This window comes from Impatiens glandulifera, chromosome 9, assembly GCF_907164915.1.
Source record: "Impatiens glandulifera chromosome 9, dImpGla2.1, whole genome shotgun sequence".
NCBI classification, from domain to species: Eukaryota; Viridiplantae; Streptophyta; class Magnoliopsida; order Ericales; family Balsaminaceae; genus Impatiens; species Impatiens glandulifera.
The window spans coordinates 4,291,692-4,306,474 of NC_061870.1; the positions used below are offsets into that span (position 1 = coordinate 4,291,692).

At 28.9% G+C, this 14,783-nt stretch overlaps 1 protein-coding gene across 1 annotated transcript; it reads left to right on the forward strand.

Moving 5' to 3' along the window:
• Positions 1-7,711: 7,711 nt before the first annotated feature.
• On the forward strand, positions 7,712-13,131 carry LOC124913914. Its single transcript, XM_047454351.1, has 5 exons — positions 7,712-8,467; positions 8,603-8,706; positions 9,432-9,608; positions 10,001-11,961; positions 12,866-13,131. The coding sequence occupies exons 1-5, from the start codon at positions 8,253-8,255 to the stop codon at positions 13,019-13,021; spliced, it is 2,613 nt and encodes an 870-aa protein (XP_047310307.1). The 5' UTR covers positions 7,712-8,252; the 3' UTR covers positions 13,022-13,131.
• Positions 13,132-14,783: the final 1,652 nt, after the last annotated feature.

The following is a 14,783-nucleotide window of genomic DNA, read 5'->3' on the forward strand; positions in this document are numbered from 1 at the left end:
TTTGAGATCTGATCCTTCTTTGAATTAGAGAAAGTACAAGTCATTAATGTTTGATGTTACCTTTTCTAGACTATTTTCCCCCATGTTCCATTAGGGTTTTTTTGTTACTAAAAATGGCACCTTATTTTTTCCGATGAAGTTTCCCACTATGACATTCTTCCATGACTTTACATAGTTTTCCTCAACTTCTTGGGGGTAATTTAAATTCAAACGAGGAACCGGTAATTTCAACATTTGGCTTAAATGTTCCAACGAAATCTTTCCCTTTTCTTGAACTGGGTTGTCAACTTTTATTTCCCCGTTGTTCTTCTGACCCGCATTTTGTTTCTATTGTTCATTCTACTCGTTACTCTATTTTGTCCTGTTTTTTTATCTTTACTCTGCTTTTGCTCTGTTTATGATCCTTCCATTGAGTTTTGCTCTGTTCTTCAACTTTCTTCCAGATCTGGTCTACCTTCTAATTAGAATTGTTCTTGATGAAGTAGACTCTAGTTTTGGGGGCATTTAGAGAGATCTCTCAAAGTTTCAATAGACCAGCTCACAATAGTATCGTACTTCTATTTTTTAGGAGATTCCAGTCTTGTGGGTAATGCAAGTTGATCTTCTCTATGTACTGTTGGCTTTTCTCTTTGCTTAAAACAATTTGGCATATCTTGTCTAGTATCAACAATTTCGTTATCTGATTTTTGAGCCCTTTTAGGTTGGCCCTTTCATTAAAACCGACCCTCCATTTCCTCGGGTCTGTTTCTTTACCAAATGCTTTCGCTGTCATTTTCTGCGTTTTCTGGATTCACCTAGATTTTCTACATTAATTCTTTTTCTTTTAAATTATTTCTGGATTAATTTCCCCCACTTTTTTGTCTGAGTCAAGAGTCTTAATAGTCTCAAGTTGAATTTGATTCTCATTGGAATCCGAGTTAATAACCTGTGCATTTTTATTTCCTAGAATATGTTCCTAAACTACTCTAAATTTTCCTATAGCATGTCATAGACTATCACAATCTAGGCTATCAACATGTATTCCACTAACAGTTCTATTATCATTTGCATTCATCTCATGAGTGTTATTGGGATTGGTAGAAACCATATATGGCGTATTGATTACAAAATCCTTATTATTTTCTTGTTCACGCTAGTCTGATCTGCACCCTTTCCTCTTGGCTTTGGAGATCCATGATTTTAAAGGAGGGTATTCGTGATATTCTCTCTTGAGTCTTTGTAACGGTTAGTTGCATTTGAATTCTCTGTCTTAAGATCAGGGGAGCATATGTTAGATTCACCCATTGACTAATTGAGAGAGTTGGTCGGGCTTGTACCAACTATTGACAAAGAGGGAATTAACTGTACTGCTGAAGCTACGATGTTTGCAAAAGTCATATTTAAAGTGGCCGACACTAACAGATTCATGTCTAAAAGCTTTTAACAACTTTAAAGTACACATAGGTTTGAAATTTGTAGAATTTCAAGGAATTGATATACTGATGCATTCTAGTCTTGACCGAGAATGGTATCAATTGTCAATCGAGAGAGATTGACGAAGAGATTTAGTAAATTTATGCAAATAGACGACCCTTCCGACCAAAAGATGAAATCGCGACGCACACGGCACACAAATGGCACAGTTCGCACGACAATGAACGGTGTGCGATTTCTTTACGACCGCGATAATATTGTCGGCATATCGCGGCGCACACGACACACTAATCGCACAGATCGTGAATATCGACACTTAAAGAACGGCACAAGACAATATTGGGTCTCCCGTACCGATCGTGTTGTGTTGTCTCTTCTTCTCCTTCTCTTTAAACCCTAGTGGCAGGAAAATTGGACAACGGATTAAGTATGTAACACGCAAACACACTTAACAATTTAATGAGGCACATAACTTGCTGCCTAATGGGTTCGATCATAGGAACTTAGGGTTAGTATTCACCTCTTATTGCCGCTAGGCTAGAAGAGGGAGATTTTAAACTATAATGCATTTAAAACTGATGTTCTTCAGATATATTTCTCCTTAGTCATCATTATCAGCAACATGTACCAGTATTTAAATATTGATGTTACAATTTTAAATATACGAAAAAAAACATGTACATGTCTAGAACCGGAAGAATAATTAGTTAAAATAAAATGTTATACAACCCATTTTCCAAAAGTCAAGATTTTATGTAATAGAGATCGTTTTTAAAACGGGTACGGAGGATGAAACGCGAAAGTCATTTCCCGAGTATCACTAACCTACGAACCAAAATGAAACTCTGGTCAGAAATACGTTTGTATACATATCCCTTTTTATTGATTTTAAATTGAAAATCAATTAGATACTCTTTATCAAATAAATATTTTTTTTAAATTAATTGTTTTTAATTAATTTAAAATAATGATTTCTTTAATCAAATTATTTGATTATTTCAATGTTAAAAGTTTTTTTGAAATTTGATCAGAAATTAATTATCATTATAATAAACTTTAAACTGTTAGGATTGATCTCACAAATATTTTAAAATAATTTTTTTTATAAAAAGATTTTTAACACGCAAATCGATGCTGAAATTTCTCGAACCTCGAGCTTATTTTGGGACAAAGGTTTTTTCATGTGTTACATATGTGTATTCAAGCACCGAACCCTTAAAACAAATACTATGTTTTCTTTCTTAGTTTGTTTAAGAATTAAACTATGGTGGCGACTCTCGAAGTCAATTAGGTCGGCACATCTACGTGTGTGCCGATCTAAAACATGTACATGTCAATTAAAAGTCTATGTTAGTTAACTATATTTTCGGTTCTTTATCTCATTTAATCTTTTATAGCATGCAGAGGAAGGTAAGTCAAAGAGTTCTCTAACATATCTAGCGTAAACGACACAAGAAAATGTTTTCTTTCTTAAAACAGTGCACGGGTCAAGTCTATCATAAAAATATCACGTCTCCTACTGCGGGAGCACGTGAGGCATGTAAGGCATGAGCATGATAATTTTCGGATCTCACAAACTGCCCCTAAAGACGAAGTCTTCAAAAAATATAACAATCTAATTTGTAGATCCTAAAGTTATAAGCACAAATTTGAAAGAAACTTCGGGAGAACAAAATAAAACGCGTATAGAAATGAACTAAATGAGTTTGAGCTTACCGTTTCGATTTCTCGTTCCAAGTCATTTCATTGGACTCGAAGAGGAAGGTAAAGCACATGCTCGAATCACTTCGAAGGTCAATTTAATAAGTGTACAAATTTTAATCATTTAAAATGAGTCTTATAGAAATATTTTTTAAATAATTAAATGCTCAAATTTAATAAAAATAAATTAAGAGTAAAAATATAATAAAATAAAAAATGCTAACCTTGGACGCGTAAATGTGGAAAAGAGACTTATGAAAACTTACGTTATTTGATTATAAATTTTCAAACTCCATTTATATGTTTTATAAGCTGAATCAAATAACCAATTATCTTAAATTTATAATCCTTATATAATTTTATTTTTAATAATAACTCCAAATTCATTAAAGGAATTAATCAAAAACAACTTTATTCCATTACTATTTATTTTATGAAAATTATTAATTAGAATATCAAATTATGATTATTTTATCATATTCTTATAAAATTTATAAATATAATATTTTATATACTATAAAATTGTCAATAAATATATATATATATATATATTTCATCAAATAAATTTTTTAAATGATAATTCAATTTTTTTTTTTATAAATTATCCTCATAGCCAAGTTCGAATAAAGTTTATATTCAATCTTCTTTTCATCGCAAAGGGAATGCACACGGAAGAGAAAACACTACATGACTCAATAGGCTTATATATAGAAATAAACAACTTTATTACTACTTTAATTATAATTTTTTAGTGTGTAACTGACATTTGTTGTATAGTTGTGTGAATGTTACTTATCATATATTTTAGGATTTTTAGATTGTATCTTTTAATTATAGATATGATATTGATCGTCCCACTTTTGAAATTTTTAATGAGATGGTATTAACCGATTAAAAAAATATATATATTAACTTTATTACTATTTTGATTGTAAATTTTTAGTTTGTAACTGACATTTGTTGTATAGTTGTGTGAATGTTACTAATCAGATATTTTATGATTTTTAGATTGTATCTTTTAATCATAGATATGATATGATATGGATCGTCCACTTTTGAGATTTTTAATGAGATGATATTATCCGGTTAAAAAAATATATAAATTATGTTTATATTAATAATTTTTAAATATAATTATAATAAAATGGTCATTATTTTCAAATAATGCTAATCTTTAAATATAATTCAAACATACTACCAAAATTGGCAGAACTGTTGACAGCTCAGCTAACTTGACCACCTAACAATTGGTTTGAATATGCTTTCTCTCTCACACGCACATTAATTAAAGAATGGATAAACGACAATTGGTCAAATGAATTGTTGATTGGCATTCCACGAGTGAAAATACTTATAACTCTTTTATTTACATTTTAAAAATATTTTTTATATTAAGAAAGAGTTTTTTATTCTTATAATATATTTATTTTAAATAGAGATGATCGATTATAGTTTGGTAGAATTTGAATTATTGGTTATATCTAAAAATAAATTTATATCTTTAAGGTTAGATCTGATATAAATGGAATGAGTACTTTACAATTTAACTTACCATTTAATGTAAAGGTATTCTATAATTTTCTGATTAAATTATCTTTGAATAATTTTATTAATTCATTAATATGGATTTATGTGTAAATATGTTCTTCAAATTTATTACACAAAAATTGCAATATATATAAACAATTAGAGTAATGCCATCCAATAAACTATTGAATAATTTTAATTAAATTGGTTTCAACGATTTTAATAAATAAATTAAAATAACACTTAATAAAATAAAAAATAAAATTAAGCATATAAAATGTCCTAATAATAAGGTTGCGTTTGTTACGAAGTACAATATATAAAATATAAATTATATATAGATATAAATTATAAGGAGGTATAAGTTATATATTATTATTGATTGATTGGAAGTATAAGTCATGATATAAATTGTATAAGTTTATAATTTGTGTTTAATAGATGGTATAAAATTTAGTAAAAGAATAAAATATTATTTTTATTTTGTTAATTATTTCTTTAATATTATTCCTAATTAAATTTATTGATATTTTAAATATTTATATTTTATTTTAATTAGTTTGAATATTATATCAAATAAATAAATAATAATATAATTATGTTATTATTAAATTAATAATATTATATAAAAATAAATAATTATAATTAATATTCATATTATTATTATTTTATACTACTAATTATAAAATTAACGTTAATTTTTTTATTAAAATAAATTAACTTTTTAATTATTAAAATTCTTAAATAATAAAATTTATAAAATAAGTTTATTTTATAAAAAAAAAGTAAGTAATATATGTTGAAATTAAAATATTTTTTTTATTTGTTGATTAAATAAATGTTAATATTAAAAAAAATTAGATAAAAAAATAATAAAAAGAAACTAAAATTTTAATACTGCCTTTAAACATGTTGGAGGTGTTATTAATTTATACCTCATCCAAAGTATAAGTTATACCATTGATTTACTGTACATATAAAATTAATCAAACCAAACACTTTTATAATTTCACCATTAGTATAAATATACTATTATTAGTCTAATGCATTCTACCAAACATCACCTTAAAGTACAATAATCTTAAATAGTATATCCAACACAAATAAAGTAAGAAAAAAGTGAATCAAGATAATCTTTAAGTATATATATTAAAAAAAAAATTATAAAATTATTTTTATAATCTATTTTATTTATTCACTTAAAATGTTCAAATTTCTAATATTATTTTTAAGGAATTCATTTTATAAAAAATAAATACTATGGAAAAAATGTCAAAAACAATATATAAAAACTAGGTAAGAGATTTTTCTAAAAAATCAAGAAAAAAAAACAACAATTAACAATTGAGCAAAGCTTTTCCAAATCTATGTTTGCTCTTCATGAAGGACATATAATAATAAGTTATTTACTTAATCCAAAAATAAGATGGTTGTACTTGTTACTAAATTATTGAAGAGTTAAAATAAAATCTTTGTAAATTTTCTTAAAAAAATATTGAAAGATTATTTATTTCATAACACCAATCAAGCTTCCCTGTTTGGTTCAAATTAACAAGTTCAAAGAATATTTGTAACTAAATAGATCACAAGCAACAAAACTTCCTATATTTACTTGGCTCTTAGGAGTCTATTTATACATTTGATCATTAATACATTAATACATATAAATGTCATCAAGAAAAAAAAATCAAAATTCATATATAATATTTGTCTAAATCTAATAAAGTTTTCAAAAAAACAATATAATTATATTCAATTCAGATAGATCATATGTAAATCACTGTAACATTTAATTATTTCTAATTTCAAATGTCTTGTTTAATTAAACAAACAAAATGATAATATTTATTTTGTTTTACCATATATAAATTAATAATAAAAAATTATTTGAATTTAAAGTTGTTTTCAGTGTGTGACTTTTGTACATATTATGCAAGTTTTTACAATATTATAAAAATTATAAATTTAAGAAATTTTCATTTAAATTAATTGAGATTGAAATAGAATTAAAAAAAAATAAAAAATAATATATATATATATATATATATAATACTTAAAAAATTAGATAAAAAATAAAGTATTCAATTAAAATTTTAAGAAATTATGGAGTATTTTTACCGTAAAAGAAAAAAAAATTGTAAAAGAAAAAAAAAATTATGCGGATTGGCTTGAGCCCTAATTGATCCGTCTATACCTGACACCATTTATAAATGGTATAAGTTATATCGAAATATAAATTATAAGGAGATATAAATAATATAGGATAATTTAAATTATATAAGTTATTGATGTTTCATATAAATTATAAAAAATAATATAGTTGTATATAGTTTATAATTTTGTATTTGATAATATATATAAGAAAAAAAATGTTAGTTTTAACTATTTAATAAATTAAAGTGAAAATATGAATTTAAAATTATTATTATTTTATATATTTATTTATATTATAAATAATATTATTTATTATTATAAATTATTGTAATATTATTATTTAATAATTAATATAATTTTAATTAAAATATAAAAAATTAATTATAAAAAATGGTAAATTATATATATTTAATTTAAATATTATTAATAATTGTAATAAAATAAACCTAAAATAAAAAATATATAAAATAAACAATATCATTTATAATTTAAGTAAATATAAAAAATAATAATAATTAATAAAATTATCAGTTATAAAAATAAATAGATATTTTTTAATTAAAATATTGTATTTTTGTAAAAAAATATTATAAATGATTATATATAATAATAATATTAAAATTAAATAAAATATAATATATTTTATAATAATAAGCTATATAATATTAATAAAAAATATAATAAGAAATAAAGAATGAAGTGACATATAAAAATGGTTGTAACTAAAAAAAAATTAGAGTAACAATAGTATTATATTTTTTTACCCAAGCCATACACTATCAGTTTTATGGAAATTATAACCGTTGTAATATGTTAAAAGAAAAGTGAAATTACTATAGAGAGTTCTAGCATATTGTGTGAAGAAGAAGTGATGGAGAATATCCAAAGTTCTATAATATTCTATTCATGATCAGATAACAGTAGTGAGGTCTTCCCCTTTTCACCGATGTATTATTGTTTGCGAAATTCTCTACTTTCTCTCTCTTGAAATGAAGATGGAAGTCTTCTAATCGTTCTTTTCTTCTTCTTCTTAGATGATTTCTTATCCTTCTCGCGGCTAAACCCCACCACCCAACCCAAGAAGAATCCCGGAAGCAACACCCTTAATTTCCAGTATCCATATCTAGTTTGATCCTCTCAGTCTGATTCTTTTATCTTATTTCTGTAGTTCTGCTATATTGTTCTTGCTGTCATTCCGCCATATTATCCTTCATAATCGATTAAATTAGCTTTCTTTCAATTATACTTGCCCTTTTCTCTTTTTCGTATTCATATTTTGTCTGTATGTTTCTTCTTCCTGCTGCAAGTCATTCCATTACATCCACTTATTCTCTCTCCTCTTTTGGCTTCCTCCTCTAGTCGTTTTCTATCCACAAGAATAGCTGCTTCAATTCTTAGATTATTTTGAGCTTCTCTGTGCCCGTTTGTTTGGATTTTAGAAATAGCAGTCAGGAATTATGCCTCATTCGGCTTCGATTGAGAAAATATTCATGGAATCATCGTCTGTGGCGTCTACTCCTTCCTCAACAACAGAGGAGACTTTCGTGACTGATGGTCGTCGATTTTCTCATCTCAGAGGCGTCCGATGGCGCATAGATTTGGGGATTTTGACTTGCTCCCTTTCTGCATCGATTGACGATCTCCGCCGGACGACTGCAGAGTCTAGAAGGAGGTAATTCCTACCAATACCTTTCTTCTTCTCTTTCTTTTATCACATCTGTGTTGTTAAGATGCAAATTTTGATCTTAGACTAGTAACAGTTTAACCTAGAGTTGAGAAGCTACCACATTTCAATGATCTTTTGCAGATACGCTGCCCTAAGACGAAAGCTTCTTGTTGATCCACATATACCTAAGGATGGTAGTAATTCCCCTGAACCTGTCATCGACAATCCATTGTCACAAAGCCCAGGTAATGCTAATAATTACTGAACAAGTAAAGTTCCTGCATATTAATGGATCATAACCTAAATCTAGATTCGAATCTGCATAAGAAACCAAAATCTTGAATTTTGTATGAAATGTGTTGTTAACTGAGACATCAAACATCAAGCAAATCTTTTCAGCCAATCAACCATTCGATTATGAAGAAAATTTGTGCAGTTTTTAAATATGATCAAGACGATATTTTAGCCTTTCTAGATCACACGGTTCCGAAACACTAGATAAGAAAAGGGATGAATAGGGTGTTTACCAATGAAACGTAACTTCACAAAGAATCCAAATAAATTTTTGCCTTCATGGTAAAAATAAGCATAAACTGAATTTTGATTCATTTTACTTGTACCATTAACTCAACCAAAATACAAATATTTCGGAGAACAAAATAAAGAGTTTCAAGTAGTTTTCGGTTGTATTAATCAATATTCTGTTGTAAATCAAATACATTCATAAAAAAAGGTGCTTTACCAAGACGATTTTATGTTTGAGTTCGGTAAGACAGTTGATTCGTAATAATAATATTTATTTTTCAGAAGCCAAATACTCATTAGTCTTTTTTTTTTTCTCTTTCAAAATTTTGAATTTGGATCATGATTGGATCACTTTTCGAAACTGAACTGAGTCTTCATATATACAGCCGATTTTTCATTCTAATTCATATACAAAACATGGTATTGGGTTTGATAATTTTTGCAGATAGTATGTGGGGCCGTTTCTTCCGAAATGCGGAACTAGAAAGAATGCTAGATCAAGATTTGACTCGTTTATATCCAGAACAAGCAAACTATTTCCAGACTGCAGGATGCCAAAGCATGCTAAGAAGGATACTCTTGCTATGGTGTCTTAGACATCCAGAATGTGGTTACAGACAAGGTTACTCTTTCTTTTAGTCTTTTTCATGTTTAAATAATAATATCAGCATTAGACTCACTCAAAGTAGCTCAAAAGGGAAGGGTCTTAAACTTAAAAGTATGTGATCTCATTTTCTATTCCCAACTGAAATCACTTGTATTGTATTGAAGTGATGGGTCATGTTATTGACATGCTCAGCTAGCCTCGAGAAAAAAAAATATCTTTGAACTAAAAAATATGTGAACATTAGAATCACTCAAGTGGTAAGAGTCTTGAAATTAAAAGTTGCCTTCTCAAATTCAATCCCAGCAAAAAACTCCTTGGTCGACAGTCTAGCCTCCTCTATGAAAAAGTTATGTCATTGAAAAGAAGTGACACATTTTCATTTGGGTTTTGGTTGTATTTTCTTACAGGAATGCATGAACTCTTGGCTCCATTATTATACGTTCTCCAATCAGATCTTGAGCACCTTGCTCAAGCCCGGAAACTGTACGAAGACCACTTCGTCGATAATTTCGACGCTGACTCGATGTACAATTTTGATTTTAAGAAATTCCCAGACTATATGGAAGAAGACGATGAAAGCAGTTCTAAAATAATGTCTAAGAAGAAGATCTGTAGTCTTGACGAGCTTGATCCGAAAATCAAAGAGATTGTATTGTTAAGCGATGCATACGGAGCAGAAGGCGAACTCGGGGTGGTTTTATCTGAGAAGTTTCTAGAACACGACGCTTATTGCATGTTCGATGCTTCAATGAATGGATCTTCTGGTGGTGCTGTAGCCATGGTCGATTTCTTCTTACCATTTCCATTACCGAATTCCCAAACGGGTTTATCTCCAGCTATTGAAGTTTCTTCGGCTTGGTATCATTTGCTTTCGATCGTCGATTCGTCTCTTTATAGTCACTTGGTTGAGCTTGGGGTTGAGCCTCAATATTTTGCACTCCGTTGGTTAAGAGTTCTTTTTGGGAGAGAATTCTCTCTTGAGAATCTCTTGATTATATGGGACAATATATATGCGTGCGACAATCGAAAAATGAAATCCTTTGACAATAGCTCGTTAAATTCGATGAGGGGGGCGTTCATTTCGTCTCTTGCTGTTTCGATGATACTTTACCTTAGATCTTCATTGCTTGCGACGGAGAATCCCACTTCGTGTCTGAAAAGGTTGTTGAATTTCCCGAACAGTTTTTGTTTAGAGAAATTGATTGGAAAGGCGAAATCTTTGTTGGTTTTGGCCTTAGATCCGAATAATTTAACCCCATTGCAGCCTTACAGTGAGATGGTTTTTGATAGTAAGAGTAGATCAGCGGCTGTGAGAGGGCATAGTCTTTCGTCGGATTCAGTTTCTCCGATGAGTCCATTAAGTTTAGTACCGGATAGCTATTGGGAAGAGAAATGGAGGATTCTGCATAATAGAGAAGAAGAAGAAGAAGAAAAGAAGCAAATTCCAAACTGGAAAACAGTTTGGTCGGAAAAAGTGAAGATGAGACTATCTAGAACTGGATCAGTTCCTTCTTCACCGAAGGTAGTACATAAACCATTGGTTAGGAGGAATTTGCTGAAGGATCTCGAGAAAGAGCTGGAATCGGATGAGAACTCGGAGGAGTGTTCACCAGCAGTTATTGATGATGGTGACAACGAGGATAGACATTTAGAGGAAAAAGATGGAAAAGTGGTTTGTGAAGAAAGGGGTTCATTGAGTGAAGAAGGGGGTTCATTGAGTTCCTCGGGTCTTCCAAGTACTGATAACAACAACAACGGAGACTTATCAAATGTTCCTAGCGATGATAAAATTGATGATGAATCCAATGAAGTGCAGTTAGCCTACAAAGTCGTTCTTTCTTCTGAAACACAAATGGAAGATGATAGTGTAACTGAATTTAGTTCAGTATCTGGTCCTAAGGAAGAAGAAGTTCTTGTAACTGAAATTACTTCAGTATCTGGTCCTAATGAAGAAGTTCTTGTAACTGAAATAAGTTCAGTATCTGGTCCTAATGAAGAAGTTCTTGTAAGTGAAATAAGTTCAGTATCTGGTCCTATGGAAGAAGTTCTTTCTTTGAGGCTGCCAGTGAATGGTGATGATGGGGTTACTGAATGTAGACCCATATCTGGTCCAAAGGAGCAGAAGGTCTTATTAAGTAAATTTCCATGGCTGTGGAAATTTGGTCGGAGTAGAGTGGAAGGAGGAAGCCAAGAAAAAGTTGCTAATGATCAGAAGATTCAGAACAGTGCCTGTACTACTAATACAGTACCTTCCTCTCAACCGTTAGATGTTTCTAATGATACTTCTTCTTCTTCAACTAGTAAAGGTGAAGCTGTTGATGTTAGCACATTGCGAAACATTGGCGGTAGCATGCTAGAGAATATCCAGGTAATTTGTTTCTTACTAAAAACATGCAAGAAAATACACATGATATATATTTACATAATAAAGTTGACAAGTTTTCTTCATTATATAACCCACCAACATAGTTCAAGTAAAAAATGTCTTTGTTCGATTCCTACTAAGAATAATTGTATTATTAGAAGTAGAGAATCATGGTTGCGGGATCTTGCTAGTGTTCTCGAAAGAATCAACTCTAATATTTCTAAAGAAAATAAAATGTTCCCTTCATGATTATTTGCTTAAAGTTACCCTATAGATTTATTTATTTTATTATTTATTTACTTGAATGAGGAAATAAAAAAAAAACATTTTTTTCACATAGCAGCAAATGTACTAAACAGATCTATTTGGAAATACTTTTATTTATGCATCTGGATTTGGAATCGAATATGGTTAACAAATCATCAATGAATTTTTCTATACAAATCTATATAGTTTGGTTATTAAAATTGTAGCTAGCTTAATCCCATTACCTTAAACATGATCCAAGCATTGGATTAACATGATATTTGGACATTTTGTAAATCTCTTCAAGACAATTTTTTTGATATCACGGAGCCAAATCAGATCATCTCCAATTGGAAGAGTAATCCTATTGTCGATGCTTTTTAGGGGTATGTATTTTGGAGCAGACTAAGTTCACATACACCTTTTATTTAGATCTGATCACATTTATTATCAACACTTCTGAATGTTTGGAAATACAATTTCATCATGTTTTCTTAAGTGGGTGTGGATTTGATGATATTCTATTTCAAAATAAGGTCTATAAGAATTGTCTGATTCGGTCCAAATGAAGATATGTCAGTGTTTCGGAATAAAGTCATGATGCATTATTGCAATTAGTTATCCTGATTTAAAGGATATTTGTGTTATGGGGGAATTGTAGGTAATTGAATCATCTATTATCCAGCAAGATTGGGGTCAGGGTGGTTCATCTCTGGAGAGTTTCTCTAAAAACATTCTTGCCGGAAAAGGACAAGTTGCAGCCGTGGCAGCTCTTAAGGAGCTTAGGAAAATCAGCAACCTTCTATTAGAGATGTGATAAATCGCTAATTATTATTGTATAAGCTTAAAAGAGAAATGTATATACATTTGACGGTTTGTTACTCATATCCCCTCACATTGCCATTAATAAATTCCTTCTTATGTCTTATGGATTTAATCAAATAAAGAAAATGTGATCTTATTGAGTAGAGATGTTGGTGTTAAACAGGAAAATATGAACAAATTAGGAGGAGATTCTTCATTAAACAAACAAATTGTTTTTTCTCTTCATTTTCTTTAAATTTTAATCACCATCCTCATGTATAACAGTGGGAATGAATGATATTTTGTACAAATAATTGACCCACCGGATATGAAAGACAAAAATGTAATAACGATTTTAGTAAAACTAGCACGTAGCCCGTGCATTTTATCAGTAATGATATAAAAATTGAGAAAAATAATTACGGTAATTTATTTTTACATATATATCTAAATTAACCACCGTTCTCGATTCGGGAATTCGAACACTTTGAAAATTAAGCATCATTATATACTAATATATATATATATATATATATATATTAATTAGTTACTTAAAAAGTTGAACTTATATTGTTAAAACGTTATGCGTTTATCAAATTTGGTGTTGAATTTAAAATATAAAGTCTTATTAGCCTAGTTGGTTAAAAGGTTGTACTTATTTGGTTATGTTGCAAATTCAAAACATATATATAGCTTTTTAATTTTATTTTTAACCGTTTTAAGTTTATGGGCGGGTCAACCCATAATCCGACCAAAATATCCATTTACTCTCACACATATATATATCCAAATTAATCACAGCTCTCGACCCGTTAATCCAGACACTTTGAAAATTAAGCATCATTATATATATATAGATTAGTTAGTTAAAAATTTGAACTTATATTATTAAAACGTCATGCGTTCATCAAATTTGGTGTTGAATTTAAAATATAAAGTCTTATTAGCCTAATTCGTTAAAGGTTGTACTTGTTTTGTTAGGTTGCAAGTTCGAACCACACCATATAATTTTTATTTTTATATTTAACCGTTTTAAGTTAATGGGCGGATCAATCCACAATCCGACCCAAATATTCATTGCTCTCATATATATATATCCAAATTAACCGCATCCCTCGACCCAGAAATCCGGACACTTTAAAAATTAAGTATCATTATATATATAGATGGTTAAGTTATACACAATTTCTGTCAATCGAGATTCCGCACATAGATTTCAATCATATGCTTAATTATAGAAGGTGAGAATCATAACTATGGATGACAATGGGTACCCGTAGATACCTGATGATCGGATTCGGATATTTTAAATCGGTGTCGGAGATGCGGAGTAAAAAACATTACACGATCGGGTTCGAGGTCGGGGAGTATTAGAAACCCATACTCGATACCTGGAATATATTAATATATATATATATATTGATAAAATTTAAATGTCTTTTTAAATTCAAAATAATAAGTTATAGAGCCATCAATAAATAAATATATTAATTATTTTATCGTTACCCACACATCATTAATTAATTTATAATAAATGTTTTTCTCTCCTAAGTAATACTTTTAATATTCATTCTAAGTTATTTTAACTTCTATCTTCATCTTCACTTTATGTTTTTGTTCAACTTCAAGTTTTCAATAACAAAACAAATTTGTTTTTGTTTTTAAAATTTGATATTACTTATTTTAATTTTATTTAATAAAGTGATAATTGTTCTTCAACTTTTACAATTTTATCTTTGTTTATTAACTTAATCTTCAATCTTTATTTTGTAAAC